Source organism: Artemia sp. Qi Xiang Cuo, chromosome 2, assembly GCF_049724085.1.
Source record: "Artemia sp. Qi Xiang Cuo chromosome 2, ASM4972408v1, whole genome shotgun sequence".
Lineage (NCBI taxonomy): Eukaryota > Metazoa > Arthropoda > Branchiopoda > Anostraca > Artemiidae > Artemia > Artemia sp. Qi Xiang Cuo.
Window position 1 is genome coordinate 17,406,152 of NC_142795.1, and position 27,877 is coordinate 17,434,028.

Genomic DNA, 27,877 nt, shown 5'->3' on the forward strand with positions numbered 1-27,877 from the left:
TATTAAAACGAGTAAAGATTAAATTAAATATGCAAATCAAGCTTAAAACGAACAGAAATTAGAACAAAAAAGAGTTTGACTATCGCGTCCTTCCCTATCTGTAAAAGTCTTATATTTCCTTTAGTGCTTACAGTGAAATTGAATCTTTAACTTCTGAGCTTTCAGTAATTAATTTCATATCATATCAAATGTATTTTATTACTTCTTTCAAAGGAATGTTCGAGACACATACAGTTTTCAAACAAATATTTTATTGTGTACTTATTACGTCTAAAATTAAAAATAAAAATTACAGTGAAACAAAATGTTGAACTGACTAGTTTTCAGCAATTAATATTATTATATATCAAATATTCAGTTTAATTTTATTTGTTCTTTCTAAGTCTGTTCAAGAAAAAACAGTTTTCAGTAAAGCGCCAATGGCGCAGTAGGCCTTAGACTTTTACAGATAGGGAAGAAGGCAGTAGCCAAACTCTTCTTTATAGTGATTTCTGCTCGTTTTTAAGTTAGATTTTTGTATTCAATTTAAGTTTTACATGTTTTAATATTTATTTGTTCATTTATATTAGTACCTGTTATGGTACCTGTATGTATACAGTACCTGTTGTTTGCTATAATTGTTTATTTACGGAAAGCAGGTCGTCCTCAAGTTCTAGGGTGGGAGGACGTCATAAAGAAAGATTTATAGGAAATGGGAACTTCGTGGGAAGGCGTAAAAAGGAAGGCTTTGAATAAATTGGGATGGAGGAGGAGCTTGCGTAGCTGTGACGGCCTCAGGCGGATTGGTGCTGCGGTAAGTTGTTAGTAGTATTACTAGTAGTAGTAGTTTATTTATTCTTTAAGAATTATTTCTGGTCGTTTTGAGCTTCAATTATTGTTAGGAATTTATTTATAATTGTCTTAACTTTTTCTTTTAAAAACTATTTTTCGGGAAATTTTTCTTAATTTAATTTCTGTTTATTTTAATTGCCAGGTATTTAGTTAACTAGGTGGTAGGGATTTGCATCATTTGTCTCATTTCCAAAGAAAGACCTCTAGATTATTTTTTTTTTACTTCTCTTTGAAAAAATTCTTTTTCGGAAAGTTTTTCTTATTAACTCCTATTCCCTTTTTATTGCCAAAGTTTTGGTTTTGGTTAATATAATAAATATTTCTCCAGTTCCACATGTCTTTAGCGTAAAAGTTAACATATCTAATTCTAATTTGATAGTTCTAACTAGGGGTATGTGATTTATTTCAATACCCCCTGAACATTTTCTGAAAGTTTCAACTAAATGGCATTAGCCACTCTCGGGAAATTTCAAATACGCCTTTCTGACAATCTAGATGCACATAATATCTTTTGATTTACTATTCTGACCCTTAACTACTCCTAAGATATTGCATACATACCCTGTTAATAAAACGGATGTATAGTGTCTTTTTATTTAGTTTAAAACCCTCTTAAACTTTTTCTGAAGGTTCGAGCACTGTTCAACATACTGTGAATGTTTCAACTTAATGCCCTCAGATATTCCTGAGATATTGCGAATGAGCCCTTTCGTCAATCATTATGCAAATAATTTTGATTTGCTCAACATTCCCTAACATTCTCTGAAAGTGGTCATAAGTAAATGCAGTAAAAGCAACAGTAGCAACCACAATCGCAAGTTCTCGCAATTGGAAGACTCAGTTGTAGCTAGTCACTGTTGCAGTTGTAGCTAGTCACATTTGCAGCAATATGTTGTGTGGCCCATAAGCTAAAGTGTTATTCACGTAATGGTGTAACAACAAACCTTATTGATTATGTTTTTGAAAACTGAAGACTGGCAGGATCAATACAAGATACTAGGGTATATAGGAGTGTTGTTATTGATGTTAAAAGTAAAGAACCCCATCTAGTAGGTTCTAGGGTTAATTTAAAGCTAAAATTTCGGAAGGGTAGCTACCTCCAGGGAAGTTATGATGTTGGTAGATTCCAGGACCAGAATTTAAGAGAAAATTTCCAGGAACAGTGGAATACTAATCTAGAGAGTTTAAAATTTCACAATGTGGAAGATGGATGGAATAGTTTTATGAAAGCAATTTGTGAAGTTGTTGATGGTGTCTTAGGGAAGAAAGTCAGGAGCACAGCTAGGAATATTAATGAAAAAATTTTATGTTTAATAGACAGAAGACGGGGCTTGTACAAGAATTATCTGAGTGATAGATCATATGAAAATAAAAGCAATGTAAAGAAAGTGAACAAAGCATTAAAATATGAACTAAGGAGATGTGAAGTGGAGGTCATCGATAAAATTGTTGAGGATCTGGCCGATGCATCTAGATCGCATAATAGTAAAATATTGTACTGGAATATTAATATATTGATAGGGAGTAGACAATCTTGGCTTGTTCCAGTTAAAGATAGGAACGAAACCACAATTATTGATAAGGAAAGAGTTAAAAAGGGATGGGCAGAACATTTTGAAAATGTGCTAAACCGAGATAGAGTTGCAGGAAAAGCTATACAGGAAAATGAAAAAGTTTGTGATACCTTAGATGTGAAACTAGATTGGTTTTGTGAGGAAGAATTAGCGACAGTACTAAAAGAATTAAAAAATTATAAGGCTCTAGCTGCTGATAGTGTGGTAAATGAGTTTCTTAAATACAGTGGCTCTGAGGTTAGAAATAAGTTACTGAATATTATGAATATAATTTTTGAAAAAGGGAAAGTACCTAGCAATTTTAGGAAAACCATATTTAACCGCTATATAAGAAAAATGATAAGAGTGAGTATGGTAATCCTGGGAGCATTAGTCTGGTCTTTGTAGATAGGAAATGATTTAGTAATATGATACTTTTTAGACTGAAAGATGCTGTTGACAAAGTTACAAGAGAAGAACAGTTCGGTTACAGAAAAGAATGAGAATGTGTAGACCAAATTTTCACTCTTAGGGAATAATTGAGAAGCTGCTGAGTTATCAAACACCTTTAGTCCTCAGTTTTATAAATTATGAACAAGCATTCAATTCTGATGACAGAAGAGCTTTAGCGAAGGTGTTATGGCGTACCAAATAAATACATTAGATAGATTAGTACTATATACGAGAGTAACACTGCTGCTCATGTAGGAAATGAGGCTAGCAGCTGGTTTCGTATTAAATCAGGAATTAAGCAGGGCTGTGTTCTAAACCCCTTTACATAGACCATTTTAATGGACTTTGTCTTAAGGAGCACAGGAAAGGCCATGGGAGACCATGGAATCAAAAGGAGAGTAAAAACTCTCCTGGACTTAGATTATGCTGATGATTTAAGTATCCTAGATGAAAGTGTGAGCAAAATGAATGAACTTTTAAAAGTTTTTGGAGTTCAGGGTGCTAGAATGGGTTTAAAAATTAATGTTAAGAAGACTAAGTCACTATGGCTAGGTATAAGCGAAGATGAAAAAGTAACAATGTGTAACGAAAAGATTGATCAGCTGGGCAGCTTCACTTACCTAGGTAGTATTATTAGAAAAGATGGTGAGAGCAGTGAAGAGGTTATAAGTAGAATAGCCAAAGCTCAAGGTGTTTTTTCACAGTTAACAAAAGTTTGGAAAAAAAGGAAGATAGTTCTGCGAACCAAGATTAAAATATTGGAGACAAAAATGGCTCTATTGCATGGGCGCTCCGAAAAGCGTGTTAAGATTTGTTTGATGTTTTCCAGAGAAATTGCGTACGGATTGCTCTGGAAATCAGTCCCACTTTCTTGGGCTATAATAAGAGAAAGGTTGAGATGGCTAGGGCACCCTCTGCAGATGTAAGATGACACATTGTCGAAAATTGTGTTTTTTGACCAACCGCCTAGGGCTAATCCACGATTGCGGTGAGAGGATTTAATAAAAAAAAATATGTAAAGGAAATGGGAACTTCCTGGAGGGTTGTAAAGAGGGAGGTTTGGAACAGATTGGGATGGAGGAGTAGTGTGCGTAGCTGTGTTAGCCTCAGACGGATTGATGCTGCGGTGAGTTGTTAGCAGTAATAGTAGTCTATAAAGTAATTCATCATGTTTTCCTTTGAAACGGCAGTCATTCTCTTTTCTTACTTTGTAACCAGTAGAATATTCACTGTCCCATTTTGGAATAGTGAACATATGGTGTAATATTATCAAAACATTATCAGATATTATCAAAATCCTGCCTGATGTTATCAAATCTTGTCTATGATTATCAAAATCTTGCCAAATATTATGAGAATCCTCTATGGTATTATCAAAATCTTAGACGGTTTGATCAAATTCTTCCAAGTTATTAACAAGATCTTGCACGGTTTTATCAAAATTGTACCTGATATTAAAAAATATTTTCTCTAACTATCAAGACTTTTAGGATACTATCAAAATCTATCATATCACTCTCAAAATCATGTCTTCTTTTAATAAAATCATTTCAAGTATCGCCAAAATATTTCTTGGTATTATAAAAATCTTGTCAGATATTATCAAACATCTTGCGTTGTATTATCAAAATCTTACCTGGTATTACCAAATCTTGTCTAGTATTATCAACGTCTTCTTAGATATTTTCTTTTATTATCAAAATTATACATGATACTATCAATATTTTGGGAGTTGTTTACAAAATCTTGCAAGGTATTATCGAAATCTGAAATTAACAAAATATTTTCTGGCACTATCAAAACTTGTCTGATATTATCAAAATCTAGCAATAATGTATCAAAATCGTCTCTGGCATTATCAAACATCTTGAGTTGTATTATCAAAATCTTGCCTGGTATTACCCATTTTTTGTATTATTAAGATCTTGTCAGAGATTATGAGATTGTATTATTAGTATCTTACACGGTATTATCAAAATTTTGCCCAATATTAGCAAAATATTACGTGGTATTTTCCAAATCTTTCCTAATATTAAAATAATATTTTCTGGTACTATACAAAATTTTTCTCATATTATCAACTATCTTGCGTGGTGGTATCAAATTAGTGTCTGGTATTATCCAAATTTTGTAAAATATCACCAAAATTTTGCGTGGTATTATCTTGCCAAATCTTACCAGATCTTGTCTAGTAATATCAAGCTATTGGCAAATATTATGAGAATTTTCTCTGGTATTATCAAATTCTTACACAGTATTATTGAAATCTTGCATGTTATTAACAAAACCTTCCATGGTCTTATCAAAATTATATATGATACTAACAAAATATTTTCCAGTACTATCAAAACTTGTCAGATACGATCAAAATCTAACACGGTTCTTTCAGAATCGTGTCTGGTATTAACAAGATCATCTTAAGTATCACCAAAATCTTGCTTGGCACTATAAAAATATTGTCTGATATTACCAAACATCTTGTATTGTATTATTATAATCTTGCCTGGTATCATAAAATTTTGTCTTTTTCAATATATTGTTATATAATATGGTAATTCTCTCTATTATTATCCAAATCTTACATAATATTATCAAAATCTTAGAAGTTATTAACAAAATCTTGCGAGGTGTTATCGGAATCTTATATTAACAATATATTTTTTTGTAGTATCAAAACATGTCTGACATTATTAAAATCTAACATGGTGCTACTAAAACTGTGTCTGGTATTACAAAAATTATATCAAAGTATTAAGTAAATCTTGCCTGGCATTATCAAACATCTTGCGTCGCATTATCAAAATCTTGCCTGGTATTACCAAATTTGTGTCTAGTATTGTCGAATTCTTTTCAGATGCTATGAGAATCCTTTCTAGTATTATCAAGATCTTACATGATATTCTCAAGGGCATGCAAGCTATAGACAAAATCTTGCACCGTAATATCAAAATCTTACCTGTTATTATCCAACTATTTGCTGGTACCATCAAAATTTGTCTGAAAATGTCAAATTCTAAGACGGTGGTATCGAAATCTAGCCACGTATTGCCAAATTCTGGCGTGGTAGTATCAAAATCTTGTCTGATATTTTCAAAAATCTTATGTTGCTTTATCAAAATCTTGTATAGTATTATCAGAATCTTTTCAGAGATTATAAGAATCCTCAAGAACATGCTAGATTTTATAATATCAGACAAGTTTTGATAATACCAGAAAATATTTTGCTAATATATGGTAATATTGTGATAATATAACGTAAGACTTTGTTAATATCTTGCAACATTTTGAAAATCACATGATATATTTTGATAATAATAGACAAAATTCACTAATATCAGGGAAGATCTTGAAAATGCAATGCAAGATGTTTTGATCATGTCAGACAAGATTTTTATAATACCATAAAAGATTTTAGTAGCACTTGGTAAGATTTTTATAATACCAGACCAGATTTTGATAGCACCATTCTAGATTTTGATAATGTTGGACAAGTTTTGCTAGTACCAGAAAATATTTCTTTAATATCAGGTAAGATTTTGATACAATCCAAATTTTTGGTAATACCCGACACAAATATTAGGGGGGATGGGCACGGGCTACAATGTAATAATATTTATTTCTAAAAACGATCAATTTTCAATATACTAGAAATATAAGAATCATAACAACATAATACAAAAGAACATTTTTCATGAAACAATATGAAATACAATATTACACATTACTGATACCTTTGAACAACTTTTTGTGTTTAGAATCCGTTCTATAAAATGATTCATCATGTTTATTCTTGAAAGGGCAGTTTTTCTCTTCTCTTACTTCATAATCCTTTCCTGAAGCCCTTGCTGATTCCAGGTGGGAATTAAAGGTCAAGCTAAGCTTGTATACCTCCATGGCAGTGATGGTAATTACAGGCAATGAGGCTCGATCTTCCATCCCTGGGCAGCAGAGGAAATCCGTCAGCGCACCTCAAAGTGGTGGAAGGGTGTAAACACCACTGAGCTCCACGCCGAGCAATTTGGTGGCCAACGCGCTCCGGGTGACCCGCAAGACTGGGGACCTTGCGGTCAACTCTATTCCCAAGAAACATCGATGGATCTGAGACCTAGAAGAAAAGTTGCAACGTCTACGGCGTCCCCGGCTAGCGACGCGGCCCCTGTATTAGCGCGAGTGTCGAGAAGTAAACAAGGCAACCATACTACGGCGTTCCCGGCAGGCGAAGCGACTTAGAATATGGCGGCGAAGTCGAAAAATCCTTTTCATGCCATAAATCTAGGAAAACCTACTACAGTCATTAAACTGGCAAAATCTAGAATAAATGTGGGATGCTCGAATGTAAGATGCGTCAAAGAAGAAGCCATGCAAGTTTTTCTTGTCCATGAGATGGAGAAGTACAACATAGACATACTTTGCATATCCGAGACCAGAATTTCAGGTTCTGGCTCCATAGTTATTACAGCTCCTGAACCGCTATATCAAGTCCATTTTTTCTACTCCGGAGGAGAGGATAATTCGGGACTCCACGGAGTTGGTTTCATCATGAACCAAAGAACCAGAAATGCTCTCCTAGAATGGGAACCAGTCTCCTGTAGACTTGCCAGAATCAGACTAAAAGGAAACCCCGCAAATGTGTTGATAATTTCTACCTATGCCCCCACCCGTTACGCTGCTGATACGACCAAGGATGATTCCTATGGCGAGCTACAGCAGCTGTCTTCTTCTGTTGCCGCACGTGATTACTTGATTGTTGCTGGAGACTTCAATGCAAGAGTTGGTCCCTCTGACCAAACCACAAGACAAGTCCTGGGAAAATTTGGACAAGGTCACAGATGCGAGAATGGGCGAAGGTTGTTAAACTACGCCTTGATGAACCACCTTGTTGTCACCAATACCATATTTCAGCACAAACCTAGCCACCTTTTAACTTGGCATTCAAATGACGGTGTCACTAAGGCTCAAATAGACTTCATTCTCGTACGCCAGCGCTGGAGAAGCTCCTTACAGGACTCTCGCTCTTACAACGGTGCGGACACAGGCTCGCAGTCTGGGTCTGACCACAGGATTGTTGCTGCAAAAATTTTGCTACGTCTTGCAACTCGGAGGAAAAACAAACCCAAGGCCGGATTCGACATCGGTAAGCTCCAAGACAAAGAAGTTCGGCAGGCCCTCAATTTGGAACTGACTTACCGATTTGACGCCCTCAGTTCTGATGAAAACCCAACCCCCGAGAAGAGATGGGAGACCTCTAAAACAGTGATGACAGAGACTGCTGATGAGATCCTAGTCCGAGAAAAAAACAAACGACAGCACTGGATTACCGCTAGAACCCTGTCAATAGTTGGTGAGCAAAGACAAAAGATGGGTAGCCCTAAAGAAGAAACAAAAGAGCTATGCAGACAGGTAAAACGCTCTGTTCGTCTGGACTGCCGCCAAATGTGGGAAGATGCAACCGTGTTGTTAGAGAAAGCAGCATGCTCACATGATACCCACAAGCTTTACCAGATCCTGAAAGAGTCCATTGGTAAGAAAGCTGCTGTCTCAGAAATAGTCAAAGACAGATCAGGAAAAATCATCAGTTGTCAGAAGGAGCGCTTAGCAAGATGGAAGGATCACTTTCAGATCCTCCTAAACCCATCCCCATCATCCGCTCCTGATACTTTCCCACCTGCCGTTTCTAAAGAACCCTACGATGTCGAGCTGGATACACCGACCAGAGCCAAAATACTAAAAGCGATCAAGACCCTGAAGAACCACAAAGCCCCAGGTGAAGACGGCCTCCCCCGGAAGTGTACAAACAATGCCCTGAGGTCACTGCTGAACAGCTCCATGGCATTCTCGAAGAAGTGTGGAGGACCAATTCTTTCCCAAAAGATTGGAAGACATCAGTCATTCTCCCCTTCTATAAGAAAGGAGATAAAACCGAATGCAAAAATTACCGCGGAATAAGTTTTATAGACATTGCGGTCAAAATATTCGGGATCATACTCTTGAACCGCTTCAAAAGGGCAAGGGAGGAAAGAACCCGAGAAAATCAAGCCGGCTTTCGGCCAGGTAGAGGCTGTACTGATAATTCGTTTTTCGCCTCATTATCCAGCAGTTTGAAAGGTACAATCTACCCCTGATCTTGATGTTCCTGGACTTCATTGCCGCCTTCGACTCTGTCACTCGCCAGAAACTTTGGAAGATCCTAGAGAATGATGGAATGCCGCTGAAGTTTGTTGAACTGATGAAGGCATACTATGACGCGTCAGTGAGCCGAGTTCGAGTCTATGGTGAAGAAACTGAAGAATTCCTGGTTGAGTTCGGAGTAAAACAAGGGTGTATCCTCTCTCCGACTCTGTTCAATTATTGCGTCGATTGGGTGCTTGAAAATGCACTGTCGTCCTATCCAGGAGTTCAGATCGGACAGAATCTCTCACTGACTGACCTCGATTATGCGGATGATGTTGGCCTCCTGTCAGAACCCGTAGAAGCTCAAAACATGCTTGACAACGTGGTGGCCTGGGCAGACCTGATCGGCTTGAAAGTCAGCACAGAGAAAACGAAATTCATGGCTATTAACCACGACACAGGACCATTCACACTAACTGTCAATCAAGTTCAACTGGAAAAAGTCAACTGTTTCACATACTTAGGCTCCCAAATATGTATTGACGGATCCTCCGACGCTGATATCCAACAGAGAATACAGAAAGCACAGACAGTCTTTGCCTCCCTTCGGAAACCCTTATGGAATCGCCGCGAAGTCAGTATCCAAACGAAAGTTCGAATCTACATGGCACTAGTCCACACCGTTCTCCTTTACGGATGCGAAACATGGTCGGTAAAACTACAGCATGAGAATACGCTGAAGGTGTTTGAGCATACCTGTCTGCGAAGAATTCTCAGAATACAGCTGCGTGACCGTATCTCCAGCGCGGATCTACGTCGAATGTGCAATATTCAGAGAGATGTTGCGCTCACTATTAAAGAACGCCGTTTGAAATGGTTGGGCCATGTTTTACGGAAGCCGCCAGAATACTTGCCTCGCCAAATACTTCTAGTCGAGCCTATTAGCTCCTGGAAGAGACGCCAAGGAGGACAGAGGAAAAACTGGTGGAACCTGGCCAAATCAGACCTTGAACCTATCGGGGGATTCAGAAAGTTCGGACACAGATGGTCAACTCAGTGGCTTACTTTTGCAGAGCAGCTGGCAGAAGATCGCTCAACATGGTCCAAGAAGGTCTCCAAGATCATCGATGCCGGGCGAGGTGGAAACGCCTGATTCCCGCCACAAGTACAAGTAAAAGTAAGTTACTTCATAACGAATACAATATTCACTATTCCATTTTGGTTCATACGCAATTTTTATCGCAGTATCACCTACGAGTTCATTATGCATTTCGCCCTTTCTATCATTCGGTTGGCTGACTGTATATATTGGTATACCCTCAATAGCCTTATTGTCGTTCTCAGGCCCTATACTTTTTATCTATTTTTCCTTATGCTCTTTAGAGATAATATCTGCCAATATCTTTATTATTTTACCTGCAATTCCATTTTTTTAATAGATAATTTTATATAGATAAAAATTATGTTGCGCTAGACAAAATATGGCTTATAACATTGTTATAGCAGTACACCTGTCTTCTTCTTGCTTTCTTTTAAATGTTCATTCCATAAAGATAATAAATACAATTTATCAATCGTTAGCGCGCTACCAGAAGCATAAGCAAGACGTTTGTCCTCGTTGTCATCTATTAGCTTTAGGCTTAGGTTATCTTTGAGTAATAGCTTCTCTGGAAATTTTACTTTTGCATATCTGCCATTACGACGGTTGAATTTTTTCGGCACTCCAAAGAAACTTAATCGGTCACTTTCTTGACAACATACGCAAAAGTTTCTAATATTGTCTCCATCATTAGTTCTTTCATACTTCAAATATTCGTCTTTCTTAAGTATTCAGTACTGAGATAACTCGATCACGTGCACACACTTTTTTTTAAGTAATTTGTCTTCTCTTTTCCAAAAAAGTTTTTATTCTACCAATGCATTAATAGTAATGAGCTCTAACAAAACGTTATGTGGTACTATCAAATTTGTCTAATATTACCAAAATCTAGCATGGTGCTATCAAAATCGGGTTGTCAAAATCTTGCCAAGCCAAACCAAAATCTTACAGGACATTATAATACTCTTGTCTGATGTTGTCGAATATTTTGCATTAAATTCTCAAAATCTTGCCTGGAATTACCAAATCTTGTCTAGTATTATCAGAATCTTGTCAGATATTATAAGAATCATCTCTGTATTATCATGCTACTATGTGATATTATCAAAATCTTGCAAATTAATACCAAAATATTTTCCGGTACTATCAAAGCTTGTCTCATATTGCAAAATCTAGCATGGTGGTATAAAAACCCTATCTAGTATTATCAAAATCATACCTGGTATTACCAACTGTTTTCTCGGTATTATCAAAATCTTATCTGCCATTATCAAAGGTGTTGTGTTGCATTATCAAAATCTTGCCTGGTATTACCGAATATTGTCTAGTATTAACTGAATAATGTCAGATATTATTAGAATCCTCTAGAACCACGCTAGATTCTGATGATATCAGACAAGTTGTGATAGTACCGGTTTTAGAATCTTATCTGCCATTATCAAAGATGTTGTGTTGCATTATCAAAATCTTGCCAGGTATTACCGAATATTGTCTAGTATTAACGGAATCATGTCAGATATTATTAGAATCATCTAGAACCACGCTAGATTCTGATGATATCAAATTAGTTGTGATAGTACCGGAAAATGTTTTGTCAATATCATCTTTGTCAATATCAATTTGATAATATCACGTAAGATTTTGTTAATAACTTGCAATACTTTGATATTACCGTGTAAAATTGTGATAAAACTAGACAAGATTTCGATGATGCAACGCAAGAAATTTGATAACATCAGACAATATTTTAATAATACCACGCAAGATGTCGGTAATACTTGGCAAGATTTTGATAATACCAGACACAATTTTGACAAAACATGCTAGATTTTGATAATATCAGACAAGTTTTGATAGACCCGGAAAATATCTGTTTAATATCAGGTAAGATTTTGATAATATCAAGTTAAATTTTGTGATTTACTTTCAAATTTTATTATATCTTATAAGATTTCGATAATACCAGAGAGAATTCTCATAATATCTGCAAGGTTTTGATAAAACTAAACAAGAATTGATAATACCAGGCAAGTTTTGATAGTGCGAACCAAGAAGTTACACACTATTAGATGAGATTTTGATAATCACGTAAGATTTACACAACTCTCTTAGGGGGGTCTAATATCTTATAAATTTAAGAATTTCTTTAAAAAAATTGTTTAATGTCCTAAAAATAAAAGAGTCATAACAGCCTAATGCAAAATAATATTTTAATGATACAAGGTCACACAATATTAAATATTATTAATATCATTAAACAATTTTGGGTGTTTAGAATTCGATCAATAAAATAATTCGTCATGTTGTCTCTTGACAGGGCAGTTTTTCCCTTCACTTACTTTAGAGCAAATAAAATATTCACTATTCTATTTCGGTACATTCACAATTCTTATCTTAGTTTCACTTACAGGAGCATTATGCGTTTCACCATTGCTATTTATTGGGTTGGCTGACTGCTTATTAAGATATGAGTGTTTATTCTACCAATGCAATAATAGTACTGATCGAAAACGGACAACAAACTAACAGAAAACCCTTGACCAATAATACTATTTTTCACCGAGTAACTGCTGAAGGTGATCACCTATTAGGGTCCTAGAGAGAGGGGTAGGTGCAATTCAATGATAATCATGTATTATCTTTGAGCACTAGCATCTCTGAAAATTTTACTTTGACTTAACTTCCATTATAACACTTGAATTTTTTCGCACTACAAAGAAATTTAATCTCTCATTTTCTAGACAACACAATTATCCGTTTTCAATGATTTCATCATTAGAGCTTGTTTCATAGTTTATATATTCGTCTTTATGGGCATTCAATGCTAAGTTATTCCCATCATGTGTACACACTTTCTTTATATAATTCATAATATGCTTTTTGAAAGTCTAGGTAATATTTAAGCAAATGCACAATATCATTTTGTTTGTCTTGATTAGTACATCATGAATTAAGTAGATGCTTTGGGACCACGATGCAATATCATCAAACAATAATACAAGGCTGGAGGTTCCTGTTTAATAATATCGTCATTAATTTTGTGGCTGAAGATTTGCTTCTGCACTGACAACCTTTGAAACTTGTCATATACATTCAGCCATTTTTCCAAAATAACAAGATTCTTTATTATTTTTTTTCAAGATTATTACCATTATATTGGATTCTACTTATAAATTCTTAAGTGGCATAAGTTAATCGAAGCATTGGCTTTGATTGCAGTCAAAAAAATCATTGTATAAATTTTGCTCAATTTGAAATCAAGGTCTTGCACAGTTCTTCAACTAAGACTTCAATTCAATAATAAGTTGCAGATAATGTGCTCGAAAGAATTCTTCTGGAAGAGTGTTCTAAACATTACATATGAATGAAATAGAATAAGAGAATGACAATACATCAGAGACATCGCTCAACCCTCTTTATTTCTGATTCTTTGAAAAAATAATTGACTTTGTCGTGAGAATTTCTTAAGTGTGGCGTGGAAAAATTACATCCAAAAATGTCTGTACTAACATTACGCATTTTAATTCACTTTAACAGCCCTCTTATCATTTTTTGGAATTTCAAATTTAATAAAGTTGTTTTTAGATATTTCAGATACGCCCTTTAGTGCAGCCTGAATGAAAATAATGTATTTTGATCTAGTTCAACATTCTTCTCACCATTCTCTGAAAATGTCAATTAAATGTCACTAACTGTTCCTGAAATATTACAGCTACCCTTCTTATGATAACCGGAACACGCATACTTTGACACAAGGGTGAGCCAAGACTGATTGCCTCCGTCCATTTTCCAAAAATCTCCTTAAAGTTTAAATTTAATAGCCTAAGCTATTTCTAAGAAATTGCTGGTATGCCTTTTTGACAACCAGCCTTCATATGGTTTTGTTCAATATCGACCTCAATATTTTTTGAAAGTTGTTGCAAGTAGAAGTATTCGCAGTTCCATGTAACTGCAGTAGCGAGTAGTTGCAGTCGCCAATAATCGTTGTCGGAGTCAGAATTAGTTGTAGTCACATGTGGTCGTATTTGCAATTAGTCACAGTTGCTCTGGCAGTATTTTAGCAATAGTAGTGGCACTCTAATTTTCAAGTAAATATCCTTAGCCGCTCCTAAGATACTATGGATACGCCATTTGTATAACTTGGATGCGCATATTGTCGTGACTTTTTGCTATGAACAATGCTACCCAGGTCAGCCCAAACATAATAATCTCATATGATAATTAGGAAGCAATAACTTAGATAGTTCACTGAAAAAATCTTGTTACCATTAGGTTGCAGCAATGACCGAATATCCTGCAGTAGCATCAGGAGAACCATTTTCAATTAAAGTACAGCTTCACTAAAAACGCGTTCGCTGAATAGTCCCGTCTTATAAGAATTAATGTAGTGAAGCGCTTTTCTTGGTTTAACCTTGTTTTTAACGCATCAATTTCTTACCCTTACTTTTTCCGGAAAGTCTCGGCGGATTATAAGCGAAGTATTGAGCTAATTAAGACACTTTGAAATTGCCGTACATAACATAAATTTACAACTTTGAATCCAAACCATGGAATTCTTTTCAAGCGAGTAACAAACTTTTGGATTATACTTTCATTGCCTGAATCATAGGAAAGATTAGGGAATCTTTTTTTTTTTTAAATAGCTCCCTTATAGAAAACTTCCATAAAAAATATAAAATTTTTTCATTAATATATGTATTTGAACGCTTTCCTGCTTTTAACCCTTCAGGAAAATTGCCCCTACCCCTGTGTCTCCCATGTTTTTGCATATGTTGCCGTGAAAGACCAAAACTGGAGAATGCTAGCATTCACCCGTGAATGTAGACATTCATATATCTGAATATTGACAATCAGCGGTAAATGATGACATTCTAAAATTTCCGCCTTTTACGGTAAGATATTGACAAGCAATGACTATGCAAGAGATTTGTAGTTCAGATCATCAGATTAAATTTCGGTGCTTTTTGCAAACTCTGACCTCAATAATCCTAGTAATAATTACTTTTTCCCTAATCAATTTTTCCCTTCGACCTATTCTCCCTCGTTCTCCTTCAACAAAATCTGTCTTTTTACTCCAAATTAGTTTTGAAAAGCTTTTTCTATAAAAATAGTTTTACAAAGAAAAGTAAAGAGCTGCATTAAACTAAAGATGAGCAGAAATAAAGTCAAATAATTGTCAAAGTGTAAAAATACCGTAAATCACTATCAGTAAGTAAATGAAACCTAAAACGAACTGAAATTACAAAAAAAAAAAAACAACCAGGCCAAACTCATAACAAGCAGAAAATGCTAAAAACTGGAATAGGGCAAACGCTCCCTGAGGCTTTTAAGGACAGAAGATAATTTGAAAGTTATTGAAAAGAATTTTATTTCAAGCTTTGTGTTTTTTTTTTTCTCATAGCATATAAAAAAGACGGCATAATAACCAAGATTAATGAAAAGAACAAATGAATATGGGCTAATACTAACACTACTAATTACAAATCACCGCAGCACCAAGCCCCCTAAGGTCAATACAGCTACGTATGCTCCTCCTCCATCCCAATATATTTAAAGCCTCTCTATTTACACCCTCCCAGGAATTTCCCATTTCCTTTAAATCTTTCTTTATGACAACCCCCACCCACACTGTGGACGGCCTGTTTTCTTTTTAGCCCTAGACGGTTGGCCGAAAAGGAAAATTTTCGGCAATCTATCATCTTTCGTTCGCGAAACGTTCCCTAGCAATCTCAAGCTTTCTCTCATTATATCCCTAGAAAGCGGGATTAAACAACCCTTTTTGTACAGCCTACTGTTTGATTTAGTTCCTCGGGGGAAACTAAAATAGCAACTGAAACATCAAGATTGAGCCTCGGATTGAACCGTTTAATGATGACAACACCAGCGTGCCCAAGGACACGATTTATGAAAGCGAATAATAACTTGTTTTGTCTGAAAGTTTGGTTTTTGGAATGTACGAACGATGTCTCAACCATCCAAAAGAGAGCATGTACAAAAAGTGATGACAGAATACCACCTAAACCTGCTAGCACTGTAAGAAGTTCGGTGGACTGGCTCAGGAACAAAAAAGCTTGATGCTGACCATACCATCATATAAAATGGTCCAGCAGATAAGCAAGAAGCCAGAGTTGCCATGATGATGCCAAAGCAGACCCACAAGTCACTCCAAAAATGGACTCCTGTATCACCAAGATTATTAACTGCAAGGTTTTTGGTAACACATGCTAAACTGTCAGTCGTTGTATACTGCGCCCTACAAATGAAGCCACTGATGAAGAAAAAGAACAGTTCTATAGATCACTTGAGGCCGTAGCCAAGGATATACCAAGACATGACGTTGTTTGCTTCCTTGGAGACTTTAACGCTAAAGTAGGAAATGACCAATCCTTCAACCAACAAGCTCTTGGCCAACATGGTCTGAGTCAACGAAATAAAAATGGGGAGCTTCTAATTGATTTTGCCCTAATTAATGACATTCCAGTTGGTGGTTCTCTGTTTTCTCACAGAGACTTGCACAAGTACTTTTGGACATCGCCAGATGGAATGACCAAAAATTAGATTGATCACCGCCTTATAAGTAGAAAATCACGATCGAGTCTACAAGATGTCCAGCCTCCAGGCCTATAGAGAAGCTGACAGATCAGATCATAACCTTATGATAGCCAAACTCTGTCTAAAATTAAAGAAGATATGCAACAAAAGGAAAGGCCAAAACCTGTTCTTGGACTCTGAGAAAGTCCAGGACAAGACATTAAAACAGGCTTTTACAATGAAGCTATACAATAGATTTGAAGCTCTATCCATACCACAGGAAGATGAATATGAAATAGTATGGGAAGCCATGAAGGAATGCTACCACGAAATAGCTAAATAAACCCTGGGCTTCCGTAGCAAACCTAAAGACCAGCGGCTGTCCGAGCAAATTTGGCAACTAATAGATGAAAGAAAAAAGATGAGAATGTCTCTCCTCCAGCAACAAGTCCCTGATCGTCTTGTTTTCCAAACGAGCAGTATAGAGCTATTGACTAAGCTGTCAAGAAAAGTGCCAGTACTGATAAGCGAAACTTTCTAGAGCTTAAAGCTATGGAGGCAGAAGAAGCAACAAAAACGGGAGATTGAAGAACTGTTTACAGAATCACCAATGATATCATAGGGACACGTCTGACAATAGAGACAGCCCTGTCGGAGATCCATCGGGGGTGTTGGTGGCAGAACAGAGTGCAGTCAATTAACTATGGGCTAATCATTTCAAAAGTTTCCTAAATAGACCCGCCCCAAAAGAGCCCCCTGAAATTCTAGATATCCCATCTTCTTCCTGAATATCATCACAGATCCGCCTTCTGCCAGTGAGATACTAGAAGCAGCAAAGAAACTGAAAAATTGAAAACCTCTGGGACTGGACCGCATATCTGCAGAGATGATATAGGCATCAATATCTCCATGTATCTCCCTTTGGTCTTTACTCTTCACTCGGATTTGAACAACGGCCAAAGTACCATCAGACTGGAAGTGCAGCACACTCATCAGGATATTCAAATAAGGAGACACTATTGAGCCAGGCAACTGGCGGGGTATAAGTTTAACTTCAATACCTTGGAAGATCCTCTCATACTATCCTACAGAGGATCCGAACACAACTTAATCATCATCTCCGAGATGTGCAATATGGCTTCCGGCCAAATCGCTTATTTGCGGACCTTATATTCACGCTTAGACTTCTTACTGAAGAAAGCAGGAGGTTGCGTTCGAAGATTTATATGATCTTTGTGGATTTCGAGAAAGCCTTCGACTCCGTAGATCATGAAAGCCTAAGGAAGATCCTCTTCCATTATGGAATCCATGAAAAAGTAATGACGATTATTACCCTCATATATGAGGATGGTGAATGTTGTTTCAAGACACCAGAGGGCCAAACTCGTTTCTTCCGGATTTTGTCAGGAGTGAAACAGGGATATGTTCTATCACCATTACTTTTTGTATTAATGGCTGATTACATCCTGTGGAAAACAAGGACAGAAGGCATCAGATTAAGCCCCGAAGTCCAGGTCAATGATATTGACTTTGCAAACGACTTAACATTGCTTGAATCAAGAAAAAAGCAGCTTCAAGAATTACTTGACGAGGTCGTGGTAAAGGCAAACCATCTTGGTCAACGTGTGAATGCTGAAAAAACCAAATTCATGGCGACTAGTGACTCTCCTCTGTCCATTAAATGTGGCGACAAAATACTGAGCAAGTTGTTGAGTCCAAATATCTGGGTAGTATCATTTCAAGAAACTACGTCAAGTATAGAGATCTCAGAGATTTTCTCTGCACCTGAAGCTACGCCTTATCAACAGCAATGTTATGCCAATGCTACACTACGCAGAAGAAATATGGCACCTGAATCAAGAACAAGAGAGAAGAGTCCTGGGTTTTGAAAACTCGTGTCTTCGCAGAATATTGAACATCTACTGGTCAGAGAAGGTGACAAACCAGTCCATCCGTGAAATAACGAAACAACCTCTAATTATCGACATCAGCAGAGTCGGAAGAGGGAGATATTTGGGCCACGTTCTACGTATGGATGACCATGGACTCCCAATAGCCACTTTACACTGGCAACCACCAGGAACTCGCAGCCGGGAAAGACTCAAAAACACATTGCGCTGGACCTACCAAAGATATCTACGAAACTTGCACACCTCCGTTCTGTCAAAATGAGAGGACATCACTGCAGCACCCCACATGAGGGAAGATTGGCGGTTCCTCTTTGATGCCCGGGTGCCTCAGGAGGCATAGTTGGATTTAAGGTCTAAGGTCTTCTGTCTGATTTACTCTCAGTCAGCCGGGTGCCCAGAACAATCCGTAGGTAATTTCTGTGGAAAATGCTTAGCAAATCTTCATGCGCTTTTCGAAGCACCCATGCTTCAGTCATATTTGACCACTGTCATCCCTGTAGCTTCCGAAATCCTAATCTTGGTTTGCACACTTATCTTCCTATTCTTCCAAAGTTTTTCTTATCCGTGAAAAAACTCCCTGAGCCTTGGCTATTCTACATTTAACATCTTCCTCACTCCCACCGGCTTTACTAGTACTACCAACGTAAGTGAAACTATCCAGCTGATCAATATTTTCGTTACCCAACGTCAACTTTTCATCCTCACTTTCTCCTAACCTTAGTGACTTAGTTTTCTTAACATTAATTTTTAAACCTATTCAAGCACCCTGAACTCTCAAAACCTCTAAAAGTTAATTCATTTTGCTAACACTTTTATCTTGGATGCTTAAATCATCAGCATAATCTAGGTCCAGGAGAATTTTTCCTCCCCATGCGATTCCATGGTCTCCCATTGCCTTTTCTGTGCTCCTTAAGACGAAGACCATTAGAATGATCCATATAAAGCGGGATAGAACACAAGCCTGCTTAATTCCTGATTTAATAGGAAACCAGCTAGGCTACTAACCTCATTTCCTACCTTAACCACAGCGATGGTATCCTCGTACATAACACTAATCACTTTAATGTATTTTTTTGGTATACCATACCAGGATAAGACCTTTGCTAAAGCTCCTCTATCAACGTAATCAAACGTTTTCTCATAATCTATAAGACTGAGGACCAAAGGTGTTTGATAACTCAGGCCCTTCTCAACTATTAGCCTAAGAGTAAAAATTTGGTCGACACATTCTCTACCTTTACTTAAACCGCACTGTCCTTCTCTTATGCCTTTGTCCACAGCATCTCACAATCTAAAAAGTATTATATTACTAAGTAATTTGCCACCTAAAGAGACCAGAATAATGCTTCGATAATTACCACACTCACTCTTATCACCTTTCTTATACAGTAGTTTAATTAAGGTTTTCCTATTCCTTTTGTTTTCATATGATCTATTACTCAGATAATATTTGTCTAAGCCCCTTCTTCTGTCTATTAAACATAAAGCTTTACTAGTATTCCTATCTACGCCCTTATCTTTCTTCCCTAAGACACCATCAGTATCTTCACGAATTTGTTTTCCTAAAATTATTCCATCCATCTTCCGCATTGTCAAATTTTAAACTCTCTAGTTTAGAATTCAACTGTTCCTGGAAAGTTTCTCTCAAATTCCCACCCTAGAGTGACCAACATCATAACTTCCCGGGAATAGGTATAAGTAGCTATTAGTAATCATCTATTAGTAGTAGCTATTAATAGTAGCCGGAAGTAGCTATTAGTAAGTATGTTTACTAAGAGCTAAACATACCCTTCCAAAATTTCAGCTTTAAATTAACCCTAGATATTACTAGATCTGACAGTTCAGATGTGTCACAGTTAAGAGATCTGGATTGACAGTTCAATATATACTGATATTCATTTCCGAAAGTATTAATAATTTCGAACTTATCTAAAAGAGAAATAAATTTAAATGTTTCCTGTTTTCAGTAAAGTGCAAATTAAGTTGCGGTCATAGACGGTACAGGGAATGTTAATCATACTTCTGTTTGTTTTAGTTTCTGCTTGTGGAATTTGACTTCGCTATTCATTGTAATTTCTACTCGATTTGTGTTTCATTTATTTATTGATAGTGATTTTTGGCGGTTCTACGCTTGAAGTTTTTGTCTTGTTTATTTTTAATCTTTTTTTTCTCTCTCTATAACAAACTAGATTTTTGTTTAGGTATTTAAATGCCGATCAAAAATATGCAACAATTTACAATAACAGTTGAAACATAAGGGTTTGGATGGATGAGTACGGGGAAAGATATTCAAATATGTGGGTTAAAAATCTGCATGATCTTTGAAGTTTCACATGGCTGGCAGAATTCTAAGCCTCATTATGTTACATCCTTGATAATTGACAACTATTAATCAACTTCTCCCTCTGCACATACCCTGAAAGCTTAAACAAATGAAAATATTTAACCCTGAAACCTTCAACTTAATTCTCTTAGCCTTTCCTGACATGTCACACATACACCCTTTTATCAAGCTTGAATGTATATAGTGCAATTTGATTTAGTTATTATTTCCCCTTTAATTTTGGCCTGACAATTTTAACGTATCTACAGGATATGTTTTGATTAGTTCCATACCTCCTTAAAATGCCTTGATTTTCAGCTTAATACTTAAAGTTTCTAAAATACTCTTGATAAGCCCTTTTGACAAGTGGCCTTTTGAAAGTGTTACCTTAATACCCTTAGCGTTAGTAATAGTAGCTGTCGCTTTTGCAGTTGAAATAGCAGGAGCATTGGGTTAAGTAGCAGTGACACCAGCAGTAGTATTTGTAGCTGCAGTGGTGGTAGTATTAACATTGTGCATTTTTGGTTAGCTCAACATCCCCTCTAAATGCCCTGATAGCTTCAACTCAATATGCTAGGAAGGTACTGATATACTGCTGAAATATCTTTCCTATAACCTACACGCGCATAGTGTGTTTTGATTGTGTTTAACACATCATTTGCTAAGAGATCCACTTTATACCCTTAGTCTTCAATAGCCCCTCATGATTACTTGAAGAATGGTAGTGATAGTAGTAGTAGCTGTAGTAATAAAAATATTGTGCCTTTTGCTTAGTTCAAAATTCCCTTCAACATACCCTAGAAGTTTCAACTTAACACCCTAAACCGTTCCTAGGATATTCATGATATGTCCTTTTGACAAACTCCATGCTCATAATTTATTGCGATTCAGTTCAGTATCCCCCTCAAGAATCCCTGACAGTTTTCTGTTAATACCCTTATACTTTAATAGTAGTCCTAGTAGCAGTAGCAGCGGCTATATTACTAGTAGTAGTAGTAGTAAGCTGCACTTAGCGTCTTTTAATTAACTCAACATCGTCCTCACATGCCGTGAAAGTTTCAACTTAACGCTGTAAGCCGTTTCAAAGATATTGTTGGCACACCCTTTGTGCTTTTATTTAGAACATTTTCCCCCTCAATATTCTCTGAAACTGTCACGTTCATACCATTAGCCTATGGTAGCAGTAGTTACCGCGGCATTAGCAATATCAGTAGCAGTAGCTGTGGTGGAATTAGAATTAGTAGTAGTAGTAGTAGTATATCCTTAGAGAAGTTTCAGCTTTGTGCTTTAAGCCGTCCCTAAATATTGTTGATACCCCTTTTTGACAACCTGCATCCACGTATCATGTTTTGATTTAGGTTAACTTCCTTCTCGCCATTGTCTGAAATTTTGATCTTAATATCCTTTGTCTTAGTAGTAGTCTCAGCGGAAGTAGTAGTGCCAGTAGTATTAGCAGTTGTAGTATTAGCAGTAGTAGTAAAAACAGTTTATAACTGCTAATGTAATTAGATACACCCTTTTGACAACCTGTATGCACATAATGTTTTTTGACTGAGTTCAAACATGTCCCCTCTTCCCGTTAATTAAACACTCTGTGTAACCGATGGGCGGACTGAAAAACTTATAGCCCTTGCCCCAAGGGCTGTAGGAGCTCTTGTCGTCCCAAGAGGTATAGCTATTGAACCTTCCAACTATGCTAAATGAAATTGCTGTTTCGAAATATTTATTGGATTTTTGGGGGGAAACAATGTAAACGGAAGGGGGCTGTCTGCCCTTCCATTCCAGTCGACTCTTAAAAGGTGCAATAGAACTTTTAATTTCCTTTCAAATGAGTCTTCTTGGAAGTTTCTACGACAACCTCTTCCACGCTAAGTACCTTTGTTAAAACATAATACCATCGAGCCCAGTTTGCTCTTTAATTGGGCAGTGATTTGTATTGCCTATGATTATATTTTCCACCGAAAGGGTTAGAAAACTTTCATCTCGTACATACCCCATACGCTAAATACATGAATCTCCACCCCTACTTCCTTTTTACCTTGCACTGATAATTGTTTATTGTAATCAGCGCAAAGCGCTGCCTATGCTTGGTATATGATACTAGGCGACGTAAAACCGCTGCCTAAACAAGGAATGACGTTTTCAGCTGTATGTTTAATACCATTTGCGTTAGTAATTTAAGTTTCAGATTTTATTTTTTTTTTGACACAAAGGTAAATAGTTTGTGTTTTTGTTTGGTTTATTTCCTTCAAATTCTGTTGTTTTTAATCTTTTAGATATTTTTACTCTGACAAGTCCTACTATATTTGTTTATTTGTTTTCTTTCCTTTTTTGCGGTGTTTAGTGACTCTAAATGGCAGATTCGGCCCATCTGGGCTTGTGATGACCATTTTTTAGGAATATCTCGCACCTTATCTTAAGTATTTACATTGGACTGGTTTGTTTCCCCTTTAAATATTCACTTATTTCTTCTTTTAGGTAATTTAATCACCTGCTGTTGTGACGTTAATTGGATTGTAAGTAACATACCGTTGCAAGTCCCGCTTGTTGGAGCAACATGTGCCGGCGGTGTTCTTTTGACGCAACTTCCTCCGGATTACCTCGACCCATTGTGTCCTTCTGCTTTACTTTAATCTGAAGACTATTAAAGTTGTATGTTAATTTTCTTCTTTGTGTTTTAGTCTACCAAAATTACTAATGGATAATAATAGTGGTTTATAACATACCCCAGTGTGATATGTTTTTGAGAAAAACTAGTTGCAGCTAAATTATAATAGAGAAACAAACGTTATATGACGTTTTTGATGTGTAGGTCCATCACGAAATTAGCTTCTTTGAAGGCCTTGAAAAAAAAAATTAAACTTTGAAAATACACGTTGCTTTCGGCAAAGCTCAAACGAAGCTTGTGCTTTAAAAGGGTTTAAAGGAAGGCACACAAACTCTCATTTTCGATATATTTTGTCTCGTTTTAGCTTTGATTTGATTATTGATAATTTGGGATCTTAGCTCTGTCATGAGATCCATGCTCCGTCACTATCTTGGAAACCCTGTGGACTCTCAGAAATATGACTGCAAACGGTGCTGCTGTTCAACTTTGAGGAGTCATGCCCTCTGAGGAAACTATATAACCTTAGTAACCGAACGAACATTGTGCTTGAATTTGGTTTACGGACCATTCTTCGTTTTTTTTTTTTTTTTTTTTTTTTTTTTTTTTTACCTTTTTCGGGGTGAGTAGCATCTTGCTAGCTATGCTATCTAGTTTCCTCATTGAAGTATAATAGTTGTAGGTATGAATATAAAATTGGTCGGAGGTTGTAAACTTGAGATCGACTTTGCAGGACGTCAACTCTTGCAGAGTATAGCTAGGTCTGGACCATGCAGTGATCAAAATGAGCCCAAGACTACACAAATCCCCAATTCAGCTTTAGGTCCGAGGGTCTTCTTGTTTTCCGGTTCCAAGCCGGCTTAAGAGCTTTGTGTAAGCTAGAGAAAAAGTACTAGTCCTTGACCTGTACTGGCGGGAACCATTGCTTTTCTTGAGACGATAACAATTTCAATGACTTAAATAAGATGAAAATTACGAATTAAAAATTTAAAAAGTTAAAAAACAACTATCGCAACGAAATTTTTGCTGCTGAATTCAGACGCTTTGAGCTGGACTTCTTAAGAGTCTCAGAAACTCATCTCCCAGGGTTATAAAACATGAAATCAGGTGAAATAGAATTTAGAACGGAATAGGAAAATAGACAAAGAGTAGGGCTCATGATGAATAAGGAAGCTTCTAAGTATTTCTTTGGTTAGGAATGTATAAATAACACAATTGTAGTTGCTCATTTTATCAAACAGTTTGTGGTAACGAACTGTAAGTAAGGAGCGACCCGGCTCAATAGTAACCGAAACTCTAAAAAAAGGAATTTTGATACCAATAGATACATCAAAAGAATCATATTTTTATGCTGATTTCAAATATATAAGTTTCATCAAGTCTAGTCTTACCATTCAAAAGTCCCATCGAAAATTTGCCTTATTTTCGAAAAATGAGAGAAACACTCCCCTAAAAGTCGCAGAACCTTAATGAAAATCACACCGTCAGATTCAGCGTATTAGTGAACCCTACTGTAGAGGTTTCAAGCTTCTATCTGCAAGAATGTGAAATTTTGCATTTTTTGCCAAAAGAAAGATCACAGATACGGGTTTATTTATTTTTTTCCCCCAGGGGTGGTCGTATCAACCCAGCGGTCCTAGAATATCGTGGGACGGCTCATTCTAATGTACATTAAAATTTCCAGTGTCTTTTTTAAGTGACAAAGAAAAATAGAGGACAACTAGGCCCCTTCCCACGATCATTTTTTTTCCCAAAGTCCCCCAATCAAAATTTTGAGATAACAATTTTGTTCAGCATGATAAATAAAAATATAACAAATATGTCTTTGAGGATGACTTCATCCCCCACAGACCCTGGGGGAAGGGCTGCAAGTTATGAACTTTGCCCAATGTTTATACATAGTATTGGTTATTAGAAGGTATACAGACGTTTTCAGGGGGATTTTTTTCTGGTAGTGGGGGTGAGTGGGTCAGGGGTTATTTGTGAGGATCTTCAATGAGGAGATTTTTCATGGGGGAAGGGACATGGCTATAAAGGGGGCGCCGGATTTCCCAGCATTATTTAAAAAAACGATCAGAAATTAAATAAAAAAAAACAATTTTTCAACTGAAAAAGTTTTTAACTGAAAACTTTTCAACATCAAAACTTTAAACGTACAGAAAGTATTACGTATATGATTGAGTTTGCCCCTAGTCAATACCTCTTTCTTTACACTAAAGTTTTTTAAGTACTTTCATAAGAGCTTTTTATTCTAATTAACGGCCTTTGTGATTAAGGGGTTCATTCTTAAGGAATTGGAAACAAATTTGAACTTTAGCGTAAAGAGTGAGATATTGACTAGGGGGTGAACCCTCTAATATACGTAACAAAAATATACGAGCATAGAAGTTCGTTACGTAAGTTAATTTGTAAGTTACGTATTTTTACTACTAATAAAAACGTTCGTAAATAAAACAGAAACTGCAATAAATAACCAAGTCAAACTCAAAATGAGCAGAAAATAACACGAGTAAGGCTCAAAAACTTGATGCCGTCCCAAATGCAGAACATAATTTGCAATTTACTGAAAAAAATTTGATTGTTTTTACTTTTATAAATTTAATAAATTAACTAATATTAGCATTTTGATTACTAAATATCATTATATGTATATTAAACAGACAATGCACATTCATTTTTACTTTTTCAGTAAAGTGCATATTATGTTCTGGTCTTGGAAAAGCATAGGGGTCGCAATTCTTACTTATGTTAAATTACGCTCGTTTTGAGTTGGAATTTATTATTTATTGCAATATCCGCTCATTTTGGGTTCCATTGACTTACTATTAGTAGCCGGTGGGGTTCTCTCACTTGATATATTGTCTTATTTTATTTTTGCTCATTTTTGGTTTAATGGGGTTCTTTACTTTCCTTTGAAATTTTTTTTTTGTGGAAAATGCTTTTTTAATTAGTTTCTGTTCGTTTTGTATTGATATAGTCTTTTCAGGGAAAAAGAAAATAATACTTTAAATCTTTTCGTTTTTTAAGGCTTTATAGTTTGGCCTGCTATTTGTATGCTGGAGAAAAATTTTCAGCAATTTTTAACAACATACACCCTTTTAAAAATCTAGACACAAATAGTAGTGTTTAATTTAGTTTCAAACCTCCCCTAGTTCACCTGAAATAGAAAACTCGATAATATTCGCAAAAAAAATTATTTGCTTTTTACTTTCTTTGATAGCATGGATACAATTATGCTATATTGATTTGGTTAAATTTTAAGAGCAGAAGTAGCCCCGAAAGTTTGAACATAAGACCCTCAGTCTTTCTTGGGATATTGGCCTTATTGGGAATTAGCATTAACACAGTGCATTTTGATTTAATCTTAAGGCAACATTTAGTTTTTAAACATAATGGGCAAATAGTAAGGTGGGCGTGGGAGGGGGACTGTTTGCCCTCCAATCACTTTCGACTACTAAAAAGGGCATTAACCCTTTCTATTTTCAATCGAATGAACCCTTTTCGAAGTTCCTACGACAAATCCTTCGATACGAAATGCCCTGGTTTAAAAAAAAAAAATAATAATAATAATAGTACATTGTACCAACATTGATCTTTACTATAAAAATGTCAAGCATTACAATCACTTTAGACTATTAAGAAGGGTACTAGCTCTTTCAATTTCCTATAGAATGAGCCCTTTTTCAGTTTCTACGACAACGCTTTCTGTAAATACCGTATACACCTCCAGGGCATAAATTACAACCCTTGCCCTGAGGGCTGTAAGGGGGTTGTCATCCTCAAAAACCTAATTTCCAGAACTTTCAACTACGTTAAACAAAACGGCTATCTAAAACTATTGATTGGATGTGGTTGGGGAAATTGTGGGCGCGAGAGAGGTTAGTTGCTCTCCAATCCTATTCAACTATTAAAAAAGCCAATAGCCCTTTCAATTTCCAATCAGATGAGCCCTTTTGAAGTTTGTACGACAACGCTTTCAGTAAAAAACCTTATATGTCCCCAGGGCATAACTTACAACCCTTTCCTTGAGGGCTTGGGGGTTGTCATCCTAAAAGACCTAATTTCAGTAGTAATAGTGTTAAAGGTTTCAAAGGGACAAGGACACTTACGCCTGAGGCATGAATATACATTACAGTTTCACGTGCACATTGTAAAAGGCGACCAATCCTTTTATACCTATAAAGGGGTCAAACACGTTTTGAAACTACAGTCAGGATTGTATAAGACAATCAGACTGGTTATTGCTATATATCTCAAACCTACATGGTATTTCACAAGAATATACACTACAGTTTCACGTGCACATTTTAAAAGGCGGGCAAACCTATAAAGTGGTCAAACACGTTTTCAGAGTATAATTGTTTTGTCTTTTTTTTAAATCGAAAACTAGAAATTGTCAAATTGCGTATTTAGGAAGGATTTTGTAGGAAAAGCTGTCTATCACCCATGCATTATCCACTG

General features: G+C 36.3%; 1 protein-coding gene across 2 annotated transcripts in view; it reads left to right on the forward strand.

The window, feature by feature from the left end:
• Positions 1-23,472, forward strand: part of LOC148954955 (uncharacterized) — a 234,621-nt gene extending 211,149 nt beyond the window's left edge. For both annotated transcript variants that reach the window (XM_089108002.1, XM_089108003.1), the window contains one exon: positions 23,290-23,472. In XM_089108002.1, the coding sequence (XP_088964128.1) occupies positions 23,290-23,444 (155 nt within the window). In that variant the 3' untranslated portion in view covers positions 23,445-23,472. The remainder of the gene's footprint in view (positions 1-23,289) is intronic.
• Positions 23,473-27,877: the final 4,405 nt, after the last annotated feature.